The sequence below is a fragment of the Aspergillus ambiguus genome, assembly GCF_047715705.1.
Source record: "Aspergillus ambiguus strain CBS 117.58 unplaced genomic scaffold BDV59scaffold_5, whole genome shotgun sequence".
In the NCBI taxonomy this organism is placed as follows: domain Eukaryota; kingdom Fungi; phylum Ascomycota; class Eurotiomycetes; order Eurotiales; family Aspergillaceae; genus Aspergillus; species Aspergillus ambiguus.
In genome coordinates, this window is record NW_027395518.1 from 914624 (window position 1) to 931750 (window position 17127).

At 51.2% G+C, this 17127-nt stretch overlaps 7 protein-coding genes across 7 annotated transcripts; 3 read left to right on the forward strand and 4 right to left on the reverse strand.

The window, feature by feature from the left end:
* Positions 1-362: 362 nt before the first annotated feature.
* Positions 363-3010, forward strand: BDV59DRAFT_172591 (putative RSC complex subunit Sfh1). Its single transcript, XM_073688733.1, has 4 exons — positions 363-997; positions 1059-2231; positions 2296-2380; positions 2440-3010. The coding sequence occupies exons 1-4, from the start codon at positions 654-656 to the stop codon at positions 2536-2538; spliced, it is 1701 nt and encodes a 566-aa protein (XP_073551066.1). The 5' UTR covers positions 363-653; the 3' UTR covers positions 2539-3010.
* A 296-nt stretch (positions 3011-3306) lies between these two features.
* Positions 3307-3963, reverse strand: BDV59DRAFT_199505 (uncharacterized protein; the record flags this gene model as incomplete). Its single annotated transcript, XM_073693378.1, has 1 exon — positions 3307-3963. The coding sequence occupies one exon, from the start codon at positions 3961-3963 to the stop codon at positions 3307-3309; it is 657 nt and encodes a 218-aa protein (XP_073551067.1).
* Positions 3964-4128: 165 nt separating this feature from the next.
* Positions 4129-6271, reverse strand: pex20. The gene is made up of 4 exons (XM_073688734.1): positions 5975-6271; positions 5110-5916; positions 4910-5003; positions 4129-4829 (listed from the first exon to the last, which is right to left on the reverse strand). Exons 1-4 carry the CDS (start codon positions 6086-6088, stop codon positions 4702-4704), a joined length of 1143 nt encoding a protein of 380 aa, XP_073551068.1. The 5' UTR covers positions 6089-6271; the 3' UTR covers positions 4129-4701.
* Positions 6272-6435: 164 nt separating this feature from the next.
* On the forward strand, positions 6436-8009 carry sec13 (GTPase-activating protein SEC13). Its single transcript, XM_073688735.1, has 6 exons — positions 6436-6588; positions 6650-6694; positions 6766-6881; positions 6945-6975; positions 7066-7475; positions 7533-8009. Exons 1-6 carry the CDS (start codon positions 6586-6588, stop codon positions 7855-7857), a joined length of 930 nt encoding a protein of 309 aa, XP_073551069.1. The 5' UTR covers positions 6436-6585; the 3' UTR covers positions 7858-8009.
* Positions 8010-10467: 2458 nt separating this feature from the next.
* Positions 10468-11753, forward strand: BDV59DRAFT_132716 (NAD(P)-binding protein). The gene is made up of 3 exons (XM_073686998.1): positions 10468-10725; positions 10788-11249; positions 11318-11753. Exons 1-3 carry the CDS (start codon positions 10683-10685, stop codon positions 11677-11679), a joined length of 867 nt encoding a protein of 288 aa, XP_073551070.1. The 5' UTR covers positions 10468-10682; the 3' UTR covers positions 11680-11753.
* A 74-nt stretch (positions 11754-11827) lies between these two features.
* Positions 11828-13697, reverse strand: BDV59DRAFT_199509 (putative MFS myo-inositol transporter; the record flags this gene model as incomplete). Its single annotated transcript, XM_073693379.1, has 4 exons — positions 11828-12476; positions 12525-13025; positions 13086-13382; positions 13456-13697. 4 exons carry the CDS (start codon positions 13695-13697, stop codon positions 11828-11830), a joined length of 1689 nt encoding a protein of 562 aa, XP_073551071.1.
* A 134-nt stretch (positions 13698-13831) lies between these two features.
* On the reverse strand, positions 13832-16727 carry BDV59DRAFT_172600 (putative AAA family ATPase GCN20). Its single transcript, XM_073688736.1, has 8 exons — positions 16501-16727; positions 15713-16438; positions 15575-15655; positions 15218-15521; positions 14990-15163; positions 14856-14942; positions 14331-14799; positions 13832-14275 (listed from the first exon to the last, which is right to left on the reverse strand). Exons 1-8 carry the CDS (start codon positions 16561-16563, stop codon positions 13924-13926), a joined length of 2256 nt encoding a protein of 751 aa, XP_073551072.1. The 5' UTR covers positions 16564-16727; the 3' UTR covers positions 13832-13923.
* Between the last annotated feature and the right edge of the window lie 400 nt (positions 16728-17127).

Sequence of the window (17127 nt, forward strand, 5' to 3'; positions counted from 1 at the left end):
GCGGGTAGTACATACATCATGTTTTGTTTTCCCATCGGTACCCCCGCCGGCCAAACGACCCGGTGTATGATTGATGGCCAGGCGGATGGACTGCTGAGCAGTCTACAGATCCTCCGGCATTGATTAGAAGCAGCCAATATACTTATCATTGTAAGGGTGACGTGGCAATTGATTGTTTTACATAGCTCCCTAGGTTTCTGAAAACTACCTATGTTTTCCAGACGGCAAAGAACTTGTAGACCGAGGAATACCTGTTTACTCTCTGTACTGAGTACATACCTGGCTAAGATAGTAGTCATGTGATTCACGTGATGCACTTACTGGAACGGGACTAGCGGACCTGTTTTGCTGCGAAAACGCGACGACGGCCGGAAGTTTGATCGCGATCACCGTTCACCACGCTTGGATTTCATCCTCCTATTCACCGGCTTAGAGTTGATTTTTCGCACAATAGGCGCAAGAATTGTTCCACTTATCTTGTTCACTGAGAATTCAACGTGACATTCCCATTGACGCGCCCTCTCTTTGCGCTCAATCGCCTACGATTCGCTCGCCCTTTCCTTAATCCATCGCAGAGACGGCCTGTTCGCGATCACTGAAAGCTCCATCCGCAGTCCCGAAAGGGACATGTTTATGTCCATCTGATAGCCAACATGCCCCCTCTTAGAGGTTACATCACGTCTTATCCTCCGCGAATCCGCCAATATGGAAACGCCCTACTCACCCCCGTCATTCCTCCAACTCAGATCGGTCCAACACCACGCACCACAAAACGAGGAACAGTTGCAATAAATTATGCAGAAGATGGGTTCGACGATGATGACTTTGATGATAGCGATGGCCCCCGGCGCCCCACCGGGTTGAGGAGCCTCCGGCGAGAGGAGTCCACTTTCGATAAGGTATCTTTGGCTGAAAAGCTGGGAAAGGAGGTACATGCACCTGTTGAAGTGCAAGGCGTGTTTCGCGACTGGATGATCAAGCGAATGTTGCGACCAGCGTATGTGCATTGCATATTTCCTTTACTAGATAACAGCCACTAACATGGAGTGACCATCCAGTTGTGCGGACCAACTGCAAATACAAGCGCAGCTCCCTCTGACCCTCATCCCGATTCGCATCGACTTGGAAGTCCCAGCACATCAACCGTTGGAGCCCTTCCCCCTCCCGCGGACGGTAATGGACCCCGCGATTAACCCGACCCTCCCGGGGTATCGAAGACCCGACCCATTGCCTGCTTATCGAATCAAAGACACGTTCCTGTGGAATCTGCACGAGGCACTCGCGACCCCCGAAGAATTTGCCGTTGGGTTTGTGCGCGACATGGACTTGCCCAACCCTCAAGCGATGACCATGGCTATCAGCAATCAGATCCGGCAGCAGCTGGAAGAGTACGCTGGTGTCGCGCTTCACCCGTTGTTCCAGAGCACGCCACCAAAGCCTACTCCTGCTCCGCAGAGTGGTGTGTCGCGAGATGTATCTGCGACCCCGGCGTCCACTCAAGCCCCGGCTACCCCCGATGCCAGGGTCAACGCGGTTGCGGTAACCAAGGAACCGTTGGTCAACGACAGCATCCTCAATCCGGACGATGCGTACCGTTGCATGATCAACTTAAACATCAATTTGCAGAATAAGCTATACACAGACAAGTTCGAGTGGTCCCTGCTCCACCCGCCCGGTATGGCTGAGGAATTCGCGCACATTACTTGTGCTGACTTGGGTTTGAACGGCGAGTGGGTCGGAGCTATCTCGCACGGGATCTACGAAGCTGTGTTGAAATTAAAGAAAGAGGTCTGCGAAAGCGGAAGTCTCATCGGCAGCATGGGCGTTTACGGAACTGAAATCGACAACCAAGCCGTCAACGGAGCCGAAGCTGGATGGCGATATGACCCAGAAGGGCTCGGTGATGAGTGGGAGCCGAAAGTCGAGACCTTGTCCAAGGAGGAAATCGAAAAACGAGAAGGGGATCGCGAACGACAGATTCGACGCCTTCGGCGCGAAACAGCGCGGTTCTCCTCCACAGCAGGCATCACCCCCGAAGTGTCACGGCAAGGCAGTGGCTACTTTGACGTGGATAGCGAGACTCCCCTTGGCAGGGGTGAACGCAGCAAGCGGAAGAAGCGATTCCGCAGCCTCAGTCCACTGGGAAGAGGAGGCACCCCTGGTGGACGAGGTACCCCGGATACTGGCTCTGGAGCTGGTTATGGTGGAGGCGGTGGTACATTGACAGAGTGGTTCGTTACCCGATATCCACAGGCTCTGCCGGTTGCGTATATGCTAACTCAGGCTGCTCTATAGGGAGCGACAGAATTGGAGATGCAGTAACTGCTTGGTTTGGGGTACCGCGGTTTGGGCGGTACGAGATGGCCCATTTGGCCCGAAGGTGAGAACCGTCGATATTGAAAGTTCCATGCTTTTCTTTACCTAACATTGTGTTTCTAGACACTCTGCCACAATTGCGGTCTACTCTATGAGCGCGATAAAGTTGTCCCTGAATGGTCAAGAGATCTGCACCGCCATGATATACCCATTGGACGGTGACTCGTGCAGTCGTGAATTAGGCTGCGAAACGGGTAAGGAAAAGAATACCAGAGGAAGAAGTACCGCCCCGCCTATTATTGCAGGTTCGCAAGGTTTTGCTCATCTCCAGCTTCTTAAACCTGTCTCTTCTGTTGGAACATAGCCCATGTACTTTATATTTGGCGACGATATCTCTAATGAATCTTTCCTAGTAGGGGTGACTTGGCGTACCGATATGTTTCTGATTTTACCACCCAAGGCTTTCCTTCCTTCGTTGGCTGGTTCCTTGTTGCTATTTGCTTTCCTCCAGTGTTGAACCCTAGTTTCCTTGTTCCTGTGTGGATATCTACCTTCATGATGGACGTTGGGGTTTGTGTTTTGTATGTATCCTCCAGTCATGTGGCATTCGGTGATAGGAGTGTGTTACAGGCTTGCGATGGAGCTATGGGGTAGATCAGGTCCAAATTTATCGGAATATTATGTTACAATAGGTTTCTTATGTGGTCTAATGTATCCTAGAGTAGGAGTACGCGGGTGGTCACGCATCATGCCTTTCCATTCGCAAAATCTATGGAGCGTGCCTTCATAGGAAAATATATGTGAGGGGCATGACATGCGGTCTGCCATCCACAAACATCAGCAATAGCAATTCTCCAATATATATATATGGCCAAGGCCTTCTTCTAACAGAGCTAAGTTAACAAGCTCTCTTTAGCGATCGCGACTTGAGCGGTTCCTGCACCAACAACCGATTAGCTTCAAACCTCCACAAGTAATACGTACTAACAATCAGAACAGGACACAACCTACCGAGAAAGCTCGCCGTTTCCTCCCTCTATCCCTCTGATCTCCATTCATCGCTTCGGATGAATCCTTCTTGCCAAATACACGCGGAAATGCCCCAATACAGACCGCATTCCGACTTCCCTCTACCCGGATGCCGGCATTGATCCTGACCTCTACCGGGGAAGGCGAGCGACGGCCGGTATCATCCTTCTCAAGCAGTAAACTCCGCCCAATCGCGTCGATCACGGTCATCGCAATGTCCGTTAGCTTTGTCTGCCGCTGTTTCTGTAGCGACTTGAGAGCTGTCGTACCACTGGGTTGACCCATGGCAGTGGGGTTTGGACATGGCGTGCTGGATGATGACGGCACGAGGATTGTGTTTGCATTCCCGACTATGCTAATCGAGGTGTCAATATGGATGGTGATTGGGGCTGGGGCACTGGCTTCTTCCGGGTGGATGTCATCGTCGTCGTAGTCGTCGTCATCCTCGTAGGACTCGATGTGGCCTGTTCCCCGTAGAGTATCCCCTATTCTTGGTGGGATGCGCAGGGTGGCGGTGTATGGGGTTGGGGGAGGGCAGTGTTCCTCGCGTTGGCGGCTTGATGCCGCTTCAAGGCGTTTGAGAGAGTGATGGCGGAGTGAGTCGGAGGGAGGGAGCATTGTTTTGTTTCAAATATGTAAGTACTTGAGTGCCTGATGATGGTGGAATGGAGCGAGGGCTTCTCTGGTATCTTCGAGCCTACAGGGAAGGAAAGAGGTCTAGCACGAGATCTATACAAGGCGAGATATTGTGCTTGTTAAAAACACCTGAAAAACCCATGCCTACGCTGACGCAATTCAGAACAATAGAATACAGACAGTCAATCAATCAATCAATAGCTATATGTGCAATGTGCCATCCTGATGTACAACTCTTGACGGAGAGCATCAATAGTAAACGCGCTAATGACGCACGGCAGTCTGCAGCCTCTGCCTGAGCCGGCATTCCGATGGATCAATCGGTCGCTCAATCACGCCGTCAATGGATGGGCAGCTGTAACAATGGGCCGGTCCCTTATTGACGACAGAGACTTCTCTATTGTTCTGGCCCATCAATAGGCGATCATTGTCACGTGGTCCGCATCTTGCCCCGTTGATCAATAGCTGCACGCTCGACATGAATGGCGGGAGGGATGGCTGCATTGGACTGAGACTGATGATTGACAGGTGACTGGAATTCATCATGCTGACAGAACCAAACGCCTCTATGGATGCAGCGTAACCAAAAATACAGAGTGCGCAGCCGCAAACCAGGAAGAAGCTTATGTTGGAACCAACTTTTTCCTTTCGGTGAGGCTGAGATATGTTCTTGACAAATAAATAAACAAGAAAGAAGGGGGTATAAAACTAGACAATAAACTAAGCCCAGCTATCACCATGATTCCAACTTGCGTAGAGGGAGTCATCGTCTCCGGGACCCGAAGCACCGATGGAGCCGGCAAACGGTGTCAAGTCCTTTTCATCCGGAACGGGGGCCTCTCCAAGGTCTGGGTGGCGAAGTCCGTAGGTCAGGTCATCGTGTCGCGAGTAGGTATGGTCGTAGGCGTATCGAGATCCTCAAACTTACTGTGCGGAGTCGTCATGCCGTTCCTTGGTTGTTCCTCTTGCTGTGCTCGCTCGCCCGGGTAATGCTTGCCTCCGGGATGTAGGGACTGTGAAGTCTGGTTTTTCATTAGCGGGAACAGAGGTCGGCATGAATAGACTCCAGTATACCAGCGTTCGTGCTACGCCAGCCAAACTCCACACAAATCACGAACTGGTACTGACTTCGCGAAATTCATCTCCTTCGACATGGACCTCCCTGTCTCGAATGCGACGCATTAAGGCGAGGAAATTGCTTTCTCGGAATTTCTGGCTCTGGTCGTGGCTAACGCTATCCAAAAGCTGTCCTGCCGTCCGAGCCAGCTCGTCCGCATCATTCAACTGTGATTGGGGATCCTCCTTGTTCGATTGGGGGATGGTGTCAGATCCGATTCTGACGGTCTCCTGGGGTTCTGAAGTGGGGGCCGTTTCCAGGTGCATAGCCTCTGCGGTCGTCTCCTCAACGTTCTGGGTGGCTTCAGCTGATGCCATGTCTGCTCGTGCCTGTTCGAACGCCGCTTCAAATGCAGATTCATCAAATGCTTCGGTTTGGGGATGCTGATTCGCTATCCCTTCTTGTGCCGTAGGGAAAGCGTTCATTGGTGCCGCATGCATTGGATAACTAGGGGCGAATGTGGACTGGAACCCGGGCGTATAAGACTGGTGATGGTGTTGTTGGACTTGCGGAGGACGGTGCTGTTGCTGTTGGTTCATAAATTCATTTTGCCAGCCCTGCCGAGCCACCATTGGCGCTGGGGAAATCGACAACCCTGGCTGTTGATGAATTGCATGGGAAGGTCCTGAGATCTGCATCCGTTCGAAATCCGCGGCCCAGCTCTGGTTTTCCGCGGGATTGGGCATGAACTGCGAACCCTGCGCGGCGAAAGGTGTGGCATGATGGAGATCGGGAAGGGGCGCGCCCGGTATGCCAGACTCAAAGGCGGCGAATTCTGGGTCTAATGCCCCTTCATGTGGATTCTGGGATCGAAAGCCCTGCCGCAGAGGGGTTAGTATATATGTCTATCTTTCGTGAGGTGGTAATAAAAGTTACCTGAGAAGGTGACTGCCGAGAGATGATGCGATCTTGTTGGAGGGTACGATCAACAGAGGCATGCTTCTGGAAATTCTGCAGAGCATTCGACGGACCGCAGAGAGCGTCACTCATGATGGCGGCGTGCCGGAAGAGGGGAGAGAAGGGCGCGGGGCGAACGGCGTAGAAAGGCGTATGTACGTTGGTCGAAGATTTCAGAAGAGAGCCATCCAAGAATACGGACACGGTGGAAGGGGGGCAAAAGAACAGGAAGGAGAAGGAACAAGACAGAAGACAGAAGAGAGAAGAGAAGAGAAGATGGGGAGAAAGAGGAACAGATGATGGCGTGGGGCAAAAGAGGCCGAGGAATACCGAGGCCCCGACTCACGTGTCTCCGGGGTGCTGACTCAGCGCCAACTTTCCCGATAAGATAACGCGCGCGCGAGAGGCTCAAAGCGGCCAAGCTGGCGATTGCTGTGCGTCGTTGCTGTCTCGACCTCCGCCGGCTTCCTTCATCACCGCCGCTTTCTCCCCTCGTCTCCTCCATTGAAGGTCTTCAGCCTATACCAATTCCTTTGTGTAGAGACTGGTTCTTTCCCTCCTACTTCCTCCGGAACAGCAGATCGCACAAAATGGTATGTTTTCCCCCTTAAACAGACCTTGTCTACTCGGTCTCTAACCACGCGGGGATCACAGGCGGCTGCTCAGGTTATCTCCAACTCTGGCCATGATGATATGATTGTGCGTATATATTACTGTCCGGTTATTTTGGACTACACTCCGACCTCTTCCTGACGCTAACCGACCCGCAGCACGATGCCGGCCTGGATTACTATGGCCGCAGGTTGGCGACATGCTCGTCCGACAAGACAATAAAGGTTTTTGAAATTGAAGGAGAGACGCATCGCCTAGTGGAGACCTTGAAGGGGTGAGAGATACCCGAAACTGGCATCATTGGTCCAGCCGCTGACCGTGGGGACGACAATTACAGGCATGAGGGTGCCGTCTGGTGCGTCGCATGGGTATGTCTTTTCCCCAACCAGTTCAGCTTGATACTACATTCAAGGCTCCGCATCGTGGTACCGACTAACATCATATATTTCCGCTTCTAGGCCCACCCCAAGTTCGGCACAATCCTCGCTTCTTCGTCGTACGATGGAAAGGTGTTGATCTGGCGCGAACAACACCAAAACACAACATCGCCTGCCGCAGGGAGCACTTGGACGAAGGTCTTTGATTTCTCCCTTCACACCGCCTCCGTGAACATGGTCTCGTGGGCGCCCCACGAGAGCGGATGTCTGCTTGCCTGCGCTTCTTCCGACGGCCATGTCAGTGTTCTCGAGTTCCGCGACAACAGCTGGACCCATCAGATTTTCCACGCTCACGGAATGGGTGTGAACTCCATTAGCTGGGCCCCCGCGGCGGCCCCTGGTAGCCTGATCAGCTCCAACCCTGGACCTGGCCAGCAGCGCCGGTTTGTTACTGGTGGTAGTGACAATCTGCTCAAGATCTGGGATTTCAAGTACGTTTGAGGATGAAGCTATATGGCCTAGTATCCCACTAACCCACTATTTCCCAGCCCCGAAAGCAAGACCTACAACATCTCTCAGACTCTCGAGGGCCACTCCGACTGGGTCCGTGACGTCGCTTGGTCGCCAAGTATCCTGTCGAAATCTTACATCGCCTCCGCCTCGCAAGATAAGACGGTTCGGATTTGGACCTCCGATGCGTCGAACCCGGGCCAATGGACCAGCCAGCAACTCGAATTTGACTCCGTCCTCTGGAGGGTCAGCTGGAGCCCTAGTGGAAACATCCTCGCTGTCAGTGGCGGTGACAACAAGGTGAGTCTGTGGAAGGAAAACCTAAAGGGACAGTGGGAGAAGGTAAAGGATATTGAGGAGTAGCGGTTTGGCTGTTGTTTGCGTCTATTTTCTCACCCCATTTGCTATTGTTTTTGCCCTAAACTCCATATTTTATCATAATGGATAAAATCCTCAAATATTGTTTGATTTAGAAGAGGACAGATGAAAAAGACCACAAAGCATATTGATCATCAGATATCCCAGAAGATGAAAGGTCCTCTTCCCGTCGTATTCAACATGTCCACCCATTGTCCCATAATGACTCTGCCACCAGGGAGCAGCCGACCATCATAACCGTGGATGCAAAAAAAATCAGATTCCAGGTCTACTGGAGGCCACACCTCCCGAGGGAGCCAGTCAATATCTCCATTGCTTGGTCCATCGTCATCCTCGAGGAAAGGAAGCTCATCCCGGTTCGCCTCATATATTGCAAAGCATATCCGTTGCCAAGCGGGGAAGCCACCGTCAGCGTCTTGGCTGGGCTCTATAAAACCCCGTAACAGGTTTGTTTCCTCATTGTCGGAATTATGATATCTTTGGACTCCGCGGAAGTATATGCGATCAGGTCCCTTCCCCAGGGAGATGAGCTGTTGGAACACGGACGGCCAATTGACTGGATTGTTATCGGTTTTGAGTATGAGGGACTGGATTGCCTGTAAGCGCTCTGAAAGACCGCTTGTCACCCGTCATACATACCATGCAGTCTACCTGGGTTAAGTGATCGTCTAGATCAGCACACGACTGGCGCTTGTGGAGAGCACTCCACGATTCCGGATAAGGATGGATGCATGCTTTGCTCAGTCAGTCATTGCAGTTCTGGGAGGCTGGTTTGTCACTGACAGTAATAACCCAGCCACTGTGTTCCCAGAGCAGTCTCAATTTTTGTGAGGTGTCCCTGGACTCCTGGCCTGTGATCTGGGGCCAACTTAGCATAGGATGCGTGGAAAGTCGCTTCTATCGGGTTCAGTATATGTCGAAGCCAGAAATTCCGGATATGCATGAGTTTCTGTAGGCTCATTTTTCCTAGGACGGACCGAGGGAGGTAGAGTAGGTTATCTTCGTCAAGTCTAGGTTCATAGGAGTAGATCCTCTCGATGTCGTAGTCAGTTCTCAGGCAACTAACAGATATATCCAGATTCAACGCCAGACCAGTCAGACTCTGCATTTTAAGACGGTTAGTAGTGAGACGTGGGATGTTATTATATTGTGATTGGGAGCGGGCTTGCCAGTTGAACAGCGCAGAAGAGATCCGACGGCTCAACATATTCTGTCAGGCCATAGCCAATAACAGGCCTATCTAGAAACTCTGAACCCCTGAGAGCTTCCCGAATGCGTTGTAAACTTCTGGAACTCCCGTCTTTATTCGGGTCAAGCAGATGGTAAGTCTCCAGGATCATGTCCCGGACGACCGTTAACCATAAATGTTCCCGCTCGTGTTCGCCTTCTTTGAAACTGATATTATGGCGGAGCACAACGAATCGGATCTGATATTCCACCTTGAGTTCAAAGGAGTTCCTCCCGAAAGGTAAGTCGTATGTGTCTTTGAACTTCTGTTTCCAGATGGAGGACTGCGCCGGAATGATCTTCACAGCTAACAATTTGCAAGTTGATGAGAGATGTGCAATGTCGGAATCCTTCGGTAGCAGGTAGGCGATATGCTGAATGATCTGTTGTTGAGAATTAGTAAGTAGATATTAAAAGAACTGGTAGTTAAAATGAGACAAGTGAATACCTCAGTTGGGAGTCTCAGAAAAGGATTCGTCGGCGGGAGATACATGGAGACACCAGGAGTTGGGGTCTGACGTGCCATAACTATGGCTGGATATGAGGCGATTCTATCTACACCCAATTCCAGGGTCCAGATATGAGAAAGAAACGATGGAAGGAGTTGACAAAAGTCAGGATTGTGACTGTCGGTCAGGATTAGTGAGAGCTCACTTTTGATAAGAAAGGGGCCGATGGGAGTATGAAGAAGGTGAAGTCGATATGTGTCGCCTATATAATCCACATTCAGAGAGGAAACGGGGAAAATCAGCTTGTTTTGATACCTTTGACTGTTAAGACTCATTACGTGGTTTATATTTTATACTATAGGAAGAGTACTCTATTTCACCATTGTTCATCCTTTTAAGGAGTTCTCGAATACTTCATACAGAAATTTACTACTACGAAACTTTATAAGCAGTCTGAAAGCTCGTCAGTAATCAATGGGGTATGCATGGTTCAGTATTAGGTAGTATACTACTAGGGAGCCTGTAGGTTATATTGAGCTGTTTCCCAGAACTTATGCGAAGAGTACTTTGATGTTTATAGAGTTCTCGTTCCTCGTCATCAACGTCATTACCTATGTCTAACTCATCGTCCTATGTAGAAAAAGTCTCTATAGTACCCAGCAATAAGGGATATGTTGGCTTGATGGTTCCAGGCACCAATCCAGATAACCAGCATCTACATCATTTGTTTTTTTTTTTCATCCACTTTGTATGTCAACGACTGCCACCATAATTCTCAGAGACACCAGTTGATCAAGCTACTCCCAAAACTATCGTCCTGCAAGACACAAATGCAGCCTGAACGATGCCCGAATCAGCGTGGGCCGCAGACTGCAGACAATCTTCACCGATTCTGGCTGCATCCCCACCGCCACATGCAGGCTGTGGATCGTCGTGCATAAGTACATGACGGCAGGACATCAAAACAGTCCTACTGCGTAGGTCCTTGGATACTTGCCGTTCGTCTCTTGACATACTCGGCCCCACCTTCATGTGCTGTGGACTCTCTTGGGTACATATAACGAAACACCGACGCCCCGCTCACATTCATGCAGAGACCCTTCTGCTACCTCGACAACAACGCAAGTCATAGTAATGACAAACGACACAACGAAAGTCGCCATTATCACTGGCGGGAGTAAGTAGAAGACGATCATAGGTTGCCTTAGAACCCCTCACTAACAACAATTAACCCCTCAGCCAGCGGTTGTGGTCTCGCAGTGGGTCGAGCATTGGCTGAACATCCCGAATGGAAAGTCTACCTGCTCGGCACAAATGAGCAAAAAGGCCAAGAGGCCGTCAAGGATATTCCCAGGGCATTCTTTTGCAAGGCAAATGTAACAAACTACGATGCGCTCGCCTCGACCTTCCACAAGGTCTTCGCTGAACAGGGCCGTCTGGACTTCGCTTTTGCCAACGCCGGGAAGTTCGGTATGGAAAACGACTTCTACAAGCAACCCCCGGCAGGTGAAATGCCGCCCAAGCCCGACTTGGGGCTCATTGACATCAATGTGACCAGCGTTATATGGACGACGTACCTGGCGCTCCATTACTTCCGCCAGTCTCCGAAGGACGGCACCAGCCAGCGTAACTTGATCATCACCGGGAGCGCCAACTCACTCTATCAATCAGAGCTTAATCCCGTCTATGCTGCTACGAAGCGTATGTTCTATCATGCGTAGCTCCTGTATGTTAGAATTGCTTTCGCTGATTCGTCTCCGTCTGGATAGACGCCTTGGTCGGCCTCACCCGCTCCATTGCCAAACCCTTCCACAACGAAGATATCCGGGTGAACATCCTCGCGCCTGGACTCATGAAAACCAGTATCTTAAGTGACGAGTTGTACAGCCTGCTCCCCGCTGATTTGCTCCTCCCTGTCGAGCACTTCGTCAATGTCACCCTCGATGTCTTGAGCGGCAATGATATGGTAGATACGAAAGGCACTCGAGTTTCTGGCTCGCAACTCTTCGGTCGAACGCTCGAAATCACTGACAATAAATACTATTTCCGAGAGCAAGAGGGATTTTCCGACGAATTCATGAAAAGATCCATTGGATTGACTGATTTGAGTCTTGGATTGCCTAGGTGTTAACTTCGCGGGGATGTGCTTCACTTAGTGAGATGAACCTTTAGACTCGGTCTGTATATAACGTTTGTCATTTATACAAAGGTTGTCTATACGTGGTCTATGCAAAATTCCTCAGGACACATGTTAGTATATACAGATAGAGGAAGGACGGTCACTCCGCTTGGACACCGCGACGCTCCCTGTTCAGGCTCTCTTTAACCCCCCAGCCATTCGCAAGGAGCCCCTTAACATCCTCCAGGCTGAGACCGCTCATTTCCGGATAGATAGCCCACACTCCAAACCAGCCAGCGAAGCAAACAACCGCATATGCAGTAAAGGTCCACCCAGGGGACAAGAACTCCATCATAGGTAAGAAAGTCAGTCCGACGACGAAGTTCGAGCCCCAGTTGGTGGCTGTAGCCAATGCGGACCCGATCGAACGCACATTCAGCGGGAACAGCTCCGACTGCTGCCACGGGACGTTCCCTAGTCCAAAGGCATAAGATGCCGTGTAAACTGTGAGACAGAGGAGAATGCCAATGGGGAGTAACGAGCTGTGAGTATCTTCGGCGTCTGCTCGGGCTTGCGGTCCAAAGGAAGATCTAGGTATTTCGAGAGAGGAGAAGATAATCGCACAAATGAGGAGGGATATCGTCATGACCGGTATCGAGTAAAGAAGGATGCGACGACGACCGATCCTATCAATAAAGGAGAATGCAAGCAGAGTGAAGATGAAGTTAGTCATGGCCACAGACAAGGAAGTGAGCGTTGGCGACGAGAAGGAAAGCATCGAGAATATGGTAGCACTGAAGTACATAAGGCTAGTCTATGTCAGTGGAGGTTGTAGTGCACGTTGGACAAAATAATACCTGTTGAACCCGCAGAGCTGCTGCAGACCTTGTAGCATCACGGCAATGGTTAAAGCCCGTCGATTTCCACCCACGAGAAAGAGGTCTCTGGAGGTTTGCAGGATGTTCTGCACCCACTGGGGCTTGCTTCCGGAAGGTTGGGAGTCATGACCAAGCTCCTCCTCCTCTTCAACCACCTCCTGCTGTATATCTCGGAGGATGTGCTTGGTAACCTGGACACAATCCGGGTGCTCCTGGTAGACCCTGGCTAGAACGTTCATAGCCCCGGCGTCAAATCCTGCTTGGACAAGCCAGCGAGGAGTCTCTGGGAGAAATATCACAATGGCAAACTGTGAAATTGCCGGGATAATGCCCAGGCCAACGATCCAGCGCCAGCCACCGGCAACCGAAGAGAACATCCAGCCAACAATGTAAGCGATGACTTGACCACCGGTAATGAACAGACAGAGTATTGTGACTAGTCGACCGCGTGCATGAGATGGCGCTAGCTCGGATATGTACCTGCAGAATCAATCCGTTAACCGCTCGTTTTTGCGAACTGTCCGAACGACAAAGACCTACAGCGGAGTCACTAAACTCGCACCACCCACTGCCAATCCAACTATGCTCCTACCGACTATCATTCCCCAGACATCGTTTGTAACAGCTTGAATCAAGGCCCCTAGGGCGAACAGCGTGTCGGCAACAAGAAGGACCTTTCGACGACCGAGTTTGTCGGCCAGGATCCCGGCGAGCGGGCTTGCTATCAGGGCGAACAGACTCGTACAAGAAGTTATAAGGCTCTTATCAAGTGTATTAAGCGGGCGATTCGAAAGGTCGCTTCCGATTGACACCAGCGTGGAGGAGATGACACCTGTGCTATAGGTTCAACTGTCAGCGCCGCAACTAGTTTTGTGATGAGCGAAGACCCGTGAAATAGACGACCACATACTCATAACCAAACAATAGTCCACTGATACCCGCAGAGAAAGTCAGAGCCCAGATAAACCATCCTCCTGAGAACTCCTGGGCCAGGGTGGAAGAGGACTGCCCGATGTCGCCATGAGCCGGGGAGCTCGGGCTGGTCACCCCATCTGATGGCAGTAGAGGAGCATTGGGGTCTGAACGATCATTCTCGTCTCCGCGATTCATTTCTCGCAGTTCTGTCTCTTGCGTGTAGTCATCCGGCGACATTCCACATGGGTGAGTGGTTAATTGCGGTCGACGTCTACTCCGGCATGTTCGCCGACGGATGTTCGAGCTCACGAGACCCACTTCCCCAGCCTTAGTAAGAAGCTACATCTGTATAGTTACTCCACAAGTCACAACTGCAAGATGCTGCTATTTTTCGCTTCTCCTAAGTCGATCTCAGTAACCATGTCATTCATTTTCAATTCTAATGGGTCACATAGTAACGTTCTTAATGCGCGATTGCAACTCCCGCCTCATTCGCCTGCGAACTGATCATCTTCTTGTAGGCGTTGACGGTGCCGTCAAACTTCTGCACAGTCCCTTTGTCGCACACCCAAAGGCTGGTACAGACATTCTGCAGCATGGTCACATCGTGGGATACCATGACTACACCTCCCTCGAACTTCTGCAACGCCTCAGAAAGCGCATCCATACCCTCAATATCCAGATGGTTAGACGGCTCGTCCAGAACCAGGATATGAGGGTTGGTCAGCGATAAACAGGCGAATGCAACACGAGATTTCTGTCCTCCAGACAAAAGCTCCATCCTCTGAAGACCAGTCATTCCAGTAATACCAAACCTGTTCAGGACTCATTAGCGAAACCTTCATCGGATGTCAAGGGATAGAAACGTACGCTCCAAGGTGTCTACGATATTCTTCATCGGACTTTCCAGGGTAGGTCCTGGACATGAAGCTCACTGCGCTCGTGGTAAGATCCAGGGCATCCACGTGGTGCTGTGCAAAGAAGCCGATCCGCAGCTTTCCGTGCTGCGAGATCAACCCGCTCGTCGGTTGGAGCTGGCCGGTCAACAGCTTCAACACGGTTGTCTTACCAGCGCCGTTGGGCCCGACGATACCAATACGAGAGTCGAGCTGGACATCCAAGTCGACATTTTTGAGCAGAGGCTTGTCTTTTGTGTATCCAAAGGCAACTTCGGACATCTGCACAATTGGCGGAGAAAGCTTTTCAACTTCGGGGAACTTGAAATGCACGACATAGTCGCTTTCTGGCGCTTCCAAGACGGGCATTCTTTCCAGTTTCTTAATTCGCGACTGAGCCTCGGACGACTTGGCTGCATTGTAACGGAATTTGTCGATGAAAGCTATCGTGCAGTTAGTATTAATTGGTGCGTAGATCTCCATGGTAAAGGCAACAAACCCTGGAGATGGGCCCGCTCTGCCATCTGCTTCTCGTATTCACGCTTAGCATTCTTCTTCCGCTCCTCCTTGGTCGCGTAGAAGGAATCTATCTTCGTTAGCCAATTTTCTTGGAGAATAAGTCTGAATACTAACCGAAGTTGGCTCCCTTGTAGTAGTCGAGCCGTTCCGAATGCTGATGAATTATATCTGTGGCAATTTCGTTCAAGAAAGCTCTGTCGTGGGAGACCACAAGAACGGTACTGGGGTATCCTTGGAGGTAGTTAGACAAGAAAGTGATGGACGGGACATCCAACATGTTGGACGGTTCTATATCAAATTAGCGTGAAGTCTCCCCTTTTTCAGGAAAATATGAGAGCTTACCGTCCAGCAGGAGCAAGTCCGGTTCGCAGAACAGAGCTCGCGCAAGAGCCAAACGCATACGCCAACCACCCGAGAAAGTCTTAGTAGCAAACTGCTGTCTTTCGGTCGAGAAACCCAGACCAGCCAAGATACTGGCTGCACGCGACTCTGCTTTGTCTGATTCCATCTCTGCAAGTTTGGCATAGATATCGTTCAGGGTGATATCAAGACCCTCCCGCTCATGATCGAGCCTGGCAGCATCTTTCGACGTATCCGCCATGGAAGATCGTTCGGCCTCGAGGTCCGTTAACCGTTTGGTAATTTTCTGCACGGAAGATCAGTATACGAGTTACGGGATGTCATCGGAGAAATGCTCACATCTTGATCCGCAAGAAGGCGCTTGCGCCATACGTCGGCATCCAGAACAGCCTGGAGCGCCGGGGTATCGTCACCCATAATCTGTGACAATCGTATTAGCGATGCAGACTAATATCAGCCTTCCGATAGATCACTCACCTCTTGTTCGACATGGAGAATGGAGATATGGCTGGGGATAGCCACTTCTCTGCGACTCAACGCACGGAGCAGCGTAGATTTTCCGATACCGTTCTGACCGACCAGACCATAGCGATGGCCGTAGGCCAGAGTAAGCGAGGCATCGGTCAGGATTCGATGACCACCCACGGAGATGTCGATGCTGTCGACCTTGACATCCTTGCTCTTCGACTGCGAATCCGAGCCCAGCTGGAGCGGATTGACGGCCATAAAGAACTCTTCATACGACATGGCCTCATCCGGCTGGTTCAGGAGACGGGAGGCCTCATACTCCACGGTCTTCATCTGCTTCTTCTCCTGCTTGGCGCGGATCTTCCGCTCCGCCTTCTCGAGTTTCTTCTTGTCGACGCGCGACTCGACCTTTCTGGCATTTGCCGACTCCAGATCGACGTTTCCTCCCGCCAGCCCCAGAGTCGAGGACATGTTCCGCTGCGAGCCGACGTTGATGGCCTGGTCCAGCTTCTTGGCCGTGAAGGGCATCTGCCGGCGTTCCGCGTCGACGCCCTCGGCGGCACTCAGGGACGAGATAAACTTTTCCACCAGGTTGCGGATGGCGGTTTGGTTCTCCTCCGAGAAGTTTCCAGACGCGGAGACCAGCAACTCCGTGACCATGTCGGCCGCTTCGGCCAACGGAGATGGCGCATTTGCGTCCTCGACGTAGGTCTTGGATGCATGGGTCAGGTAGCCCTGCTGTAGTTTAGCATCTGGTCGCTAACGGGTGCCGGGCTCAGGTGGAAGGAGCTGCATACGACTGAGTATTCGGAGATCACATGGTCGAGACCAGGAATCTGTGATTGGAGTTCCGCCTCCATTTTGATGGGGAGGAAATTCCCACCTAGTCTTGAAAGAAGGGAGAGGGAGAGTGAATCTTAAAAGTCCCAATATCCGCAAGTCGATTCGCGCAGGCTCGTTGGGTAAAGGGCTATAGATGGGGTCGACTGCGGTGACCACTTTTTTCGCCGGAGAGCTTGAAGTGGCGGCGGTTTGTGGAGTCGGAGACCGAAATGGGTGGTGGCCTCGGAGCGCATACTGGAGTGGAATTGGTGTTTCTACATGAATGTAACCAGTGTGACCATTTATTCCTTCATTTAACTACAGGTCACAATCTCTACACAATTCAATCTTCCTTTCAATTTCTATCGATACGAGAACCCACGATATTCTGTTCTTCTCAACGTTTACCTTATTCTGCCGTCCTCACCGCCTTATCACTATCTTACTAATCACCTCGAACGCAGCGAAAATGATGCATCATGGATAGCCCCGGATTGACATTCGCTTAGACGCCCGATGGCTATGACAGGCGGAGGACCCGGAGAAGATAATATCTATCATACGGCCATGGGCGAAACACGGCGGAGGGCACAGAAGCGGTG

Excerpts from the sequence above, each read along its gene's own strand:
- pex20 (XM_073688734.1), bottom strand. The coding sequence starts at position 6,088 with ATGAGTGACGCTCTCTGCGGTCCGTCGAATGCTCTGCAGAATTTCCAG. Across the intron at positions 5,004-5,109 it reads AAGGAGATGAATTTCGCGAA|ACTTCACAGTCCCTACATCC; the intron begins GTCAGTACCAGT and ends ATGAAAAACCAG. Across the intron at positions 4,830-4,909 it reads CGGCATGACGACTCCGCACA|ACCTTGGAGAGGCCCCCGTT; the intron begins GTAAGTTTGAGG and ends TTCGCCACCCAG.
- BDV59DRAFT_132716 (XM_073686998.1), top strand. The coding sequence starts at position 10,683 with ATGACAAACGACACAACGAAAGTCGCCATTATCACTGGCGGGA. Across the intron at positions 10,726-10,787 it reads CGCCATTATCACTGGCGGGA|CCAGCGGTTGTGGTCTCGCA; the intron begins GTAAGTAGAAGA and ends TTAACCCCTCAG. Across the intron at positions 11,250-11,317 it reads CGTCTATGCTGCTACGAAGC|ACGCCTTGGTCGGCCTCACC; the intron begins GTATGTTCTATC and ends CCGTCTGGATAG.
- sec13 (XM_073688735.1), top strand. Across the intron at positions 6,695-6,765 it reads CTGGCCATGATGATATGATT|CACGATGCCGGCCTGGATTA; the intron begins GTGCGTATATAT and ends ACCGACCCGCAG. Across the intron at positions 6,882-6,944 it reads CTAGTGGAGACCTTGAAGGG|GCATGAGGGTGCCGTCTGGT; the intron begins GTGAGAGATACC and ends CGACAATTACAG.
- BDV59DRAFT_172591 (XM_073688733.1), top strand. The coding sequence starts at position 654 with ATGCCCCCTCTTAGAGGTTACATCACGTCTTATCCTCCGCGAATCCGC. Across the intron at positions 2,232-2,295 it reads GGTGGTACATTGACAGAGTG|GGAGCGACAGAATTGGAGAT; the intron begins GTTCGTTACCCG and ends GCTGCTCTATAG. Across the intron at positions 2,381-2,439 it reads ATGGCCCATTTGGCCCGAAG|ACACTCTGCCACAATTGCGG; the intron begins GTGAGAACCGTC and ends TTGTGTTTCTAG.
- BDV59DRAFT_172600 (XM_073688736.1), bottom strand. The coding sequence starts at position 16,563 with ATGGAGGCGGAACTCCAATCACAGATTCCTGGTCTCGACCATGTGATC. Across the intron at positions 16,439-16,500 it reads TGATCTCCGAATACTCAGTC|GGCTACCTGACCCATGCATC; the intron begins GTATGCAGCTCC and ends AAACTACAGCAG. Across the intron at positions 14,800-14,855 it reads AGAGCGGGCCCATCTCCAGG|CTTTCATCGACAAATTCCGT; the intron begins GTTTGTTGCCTT and ends ACTGCACGATAG.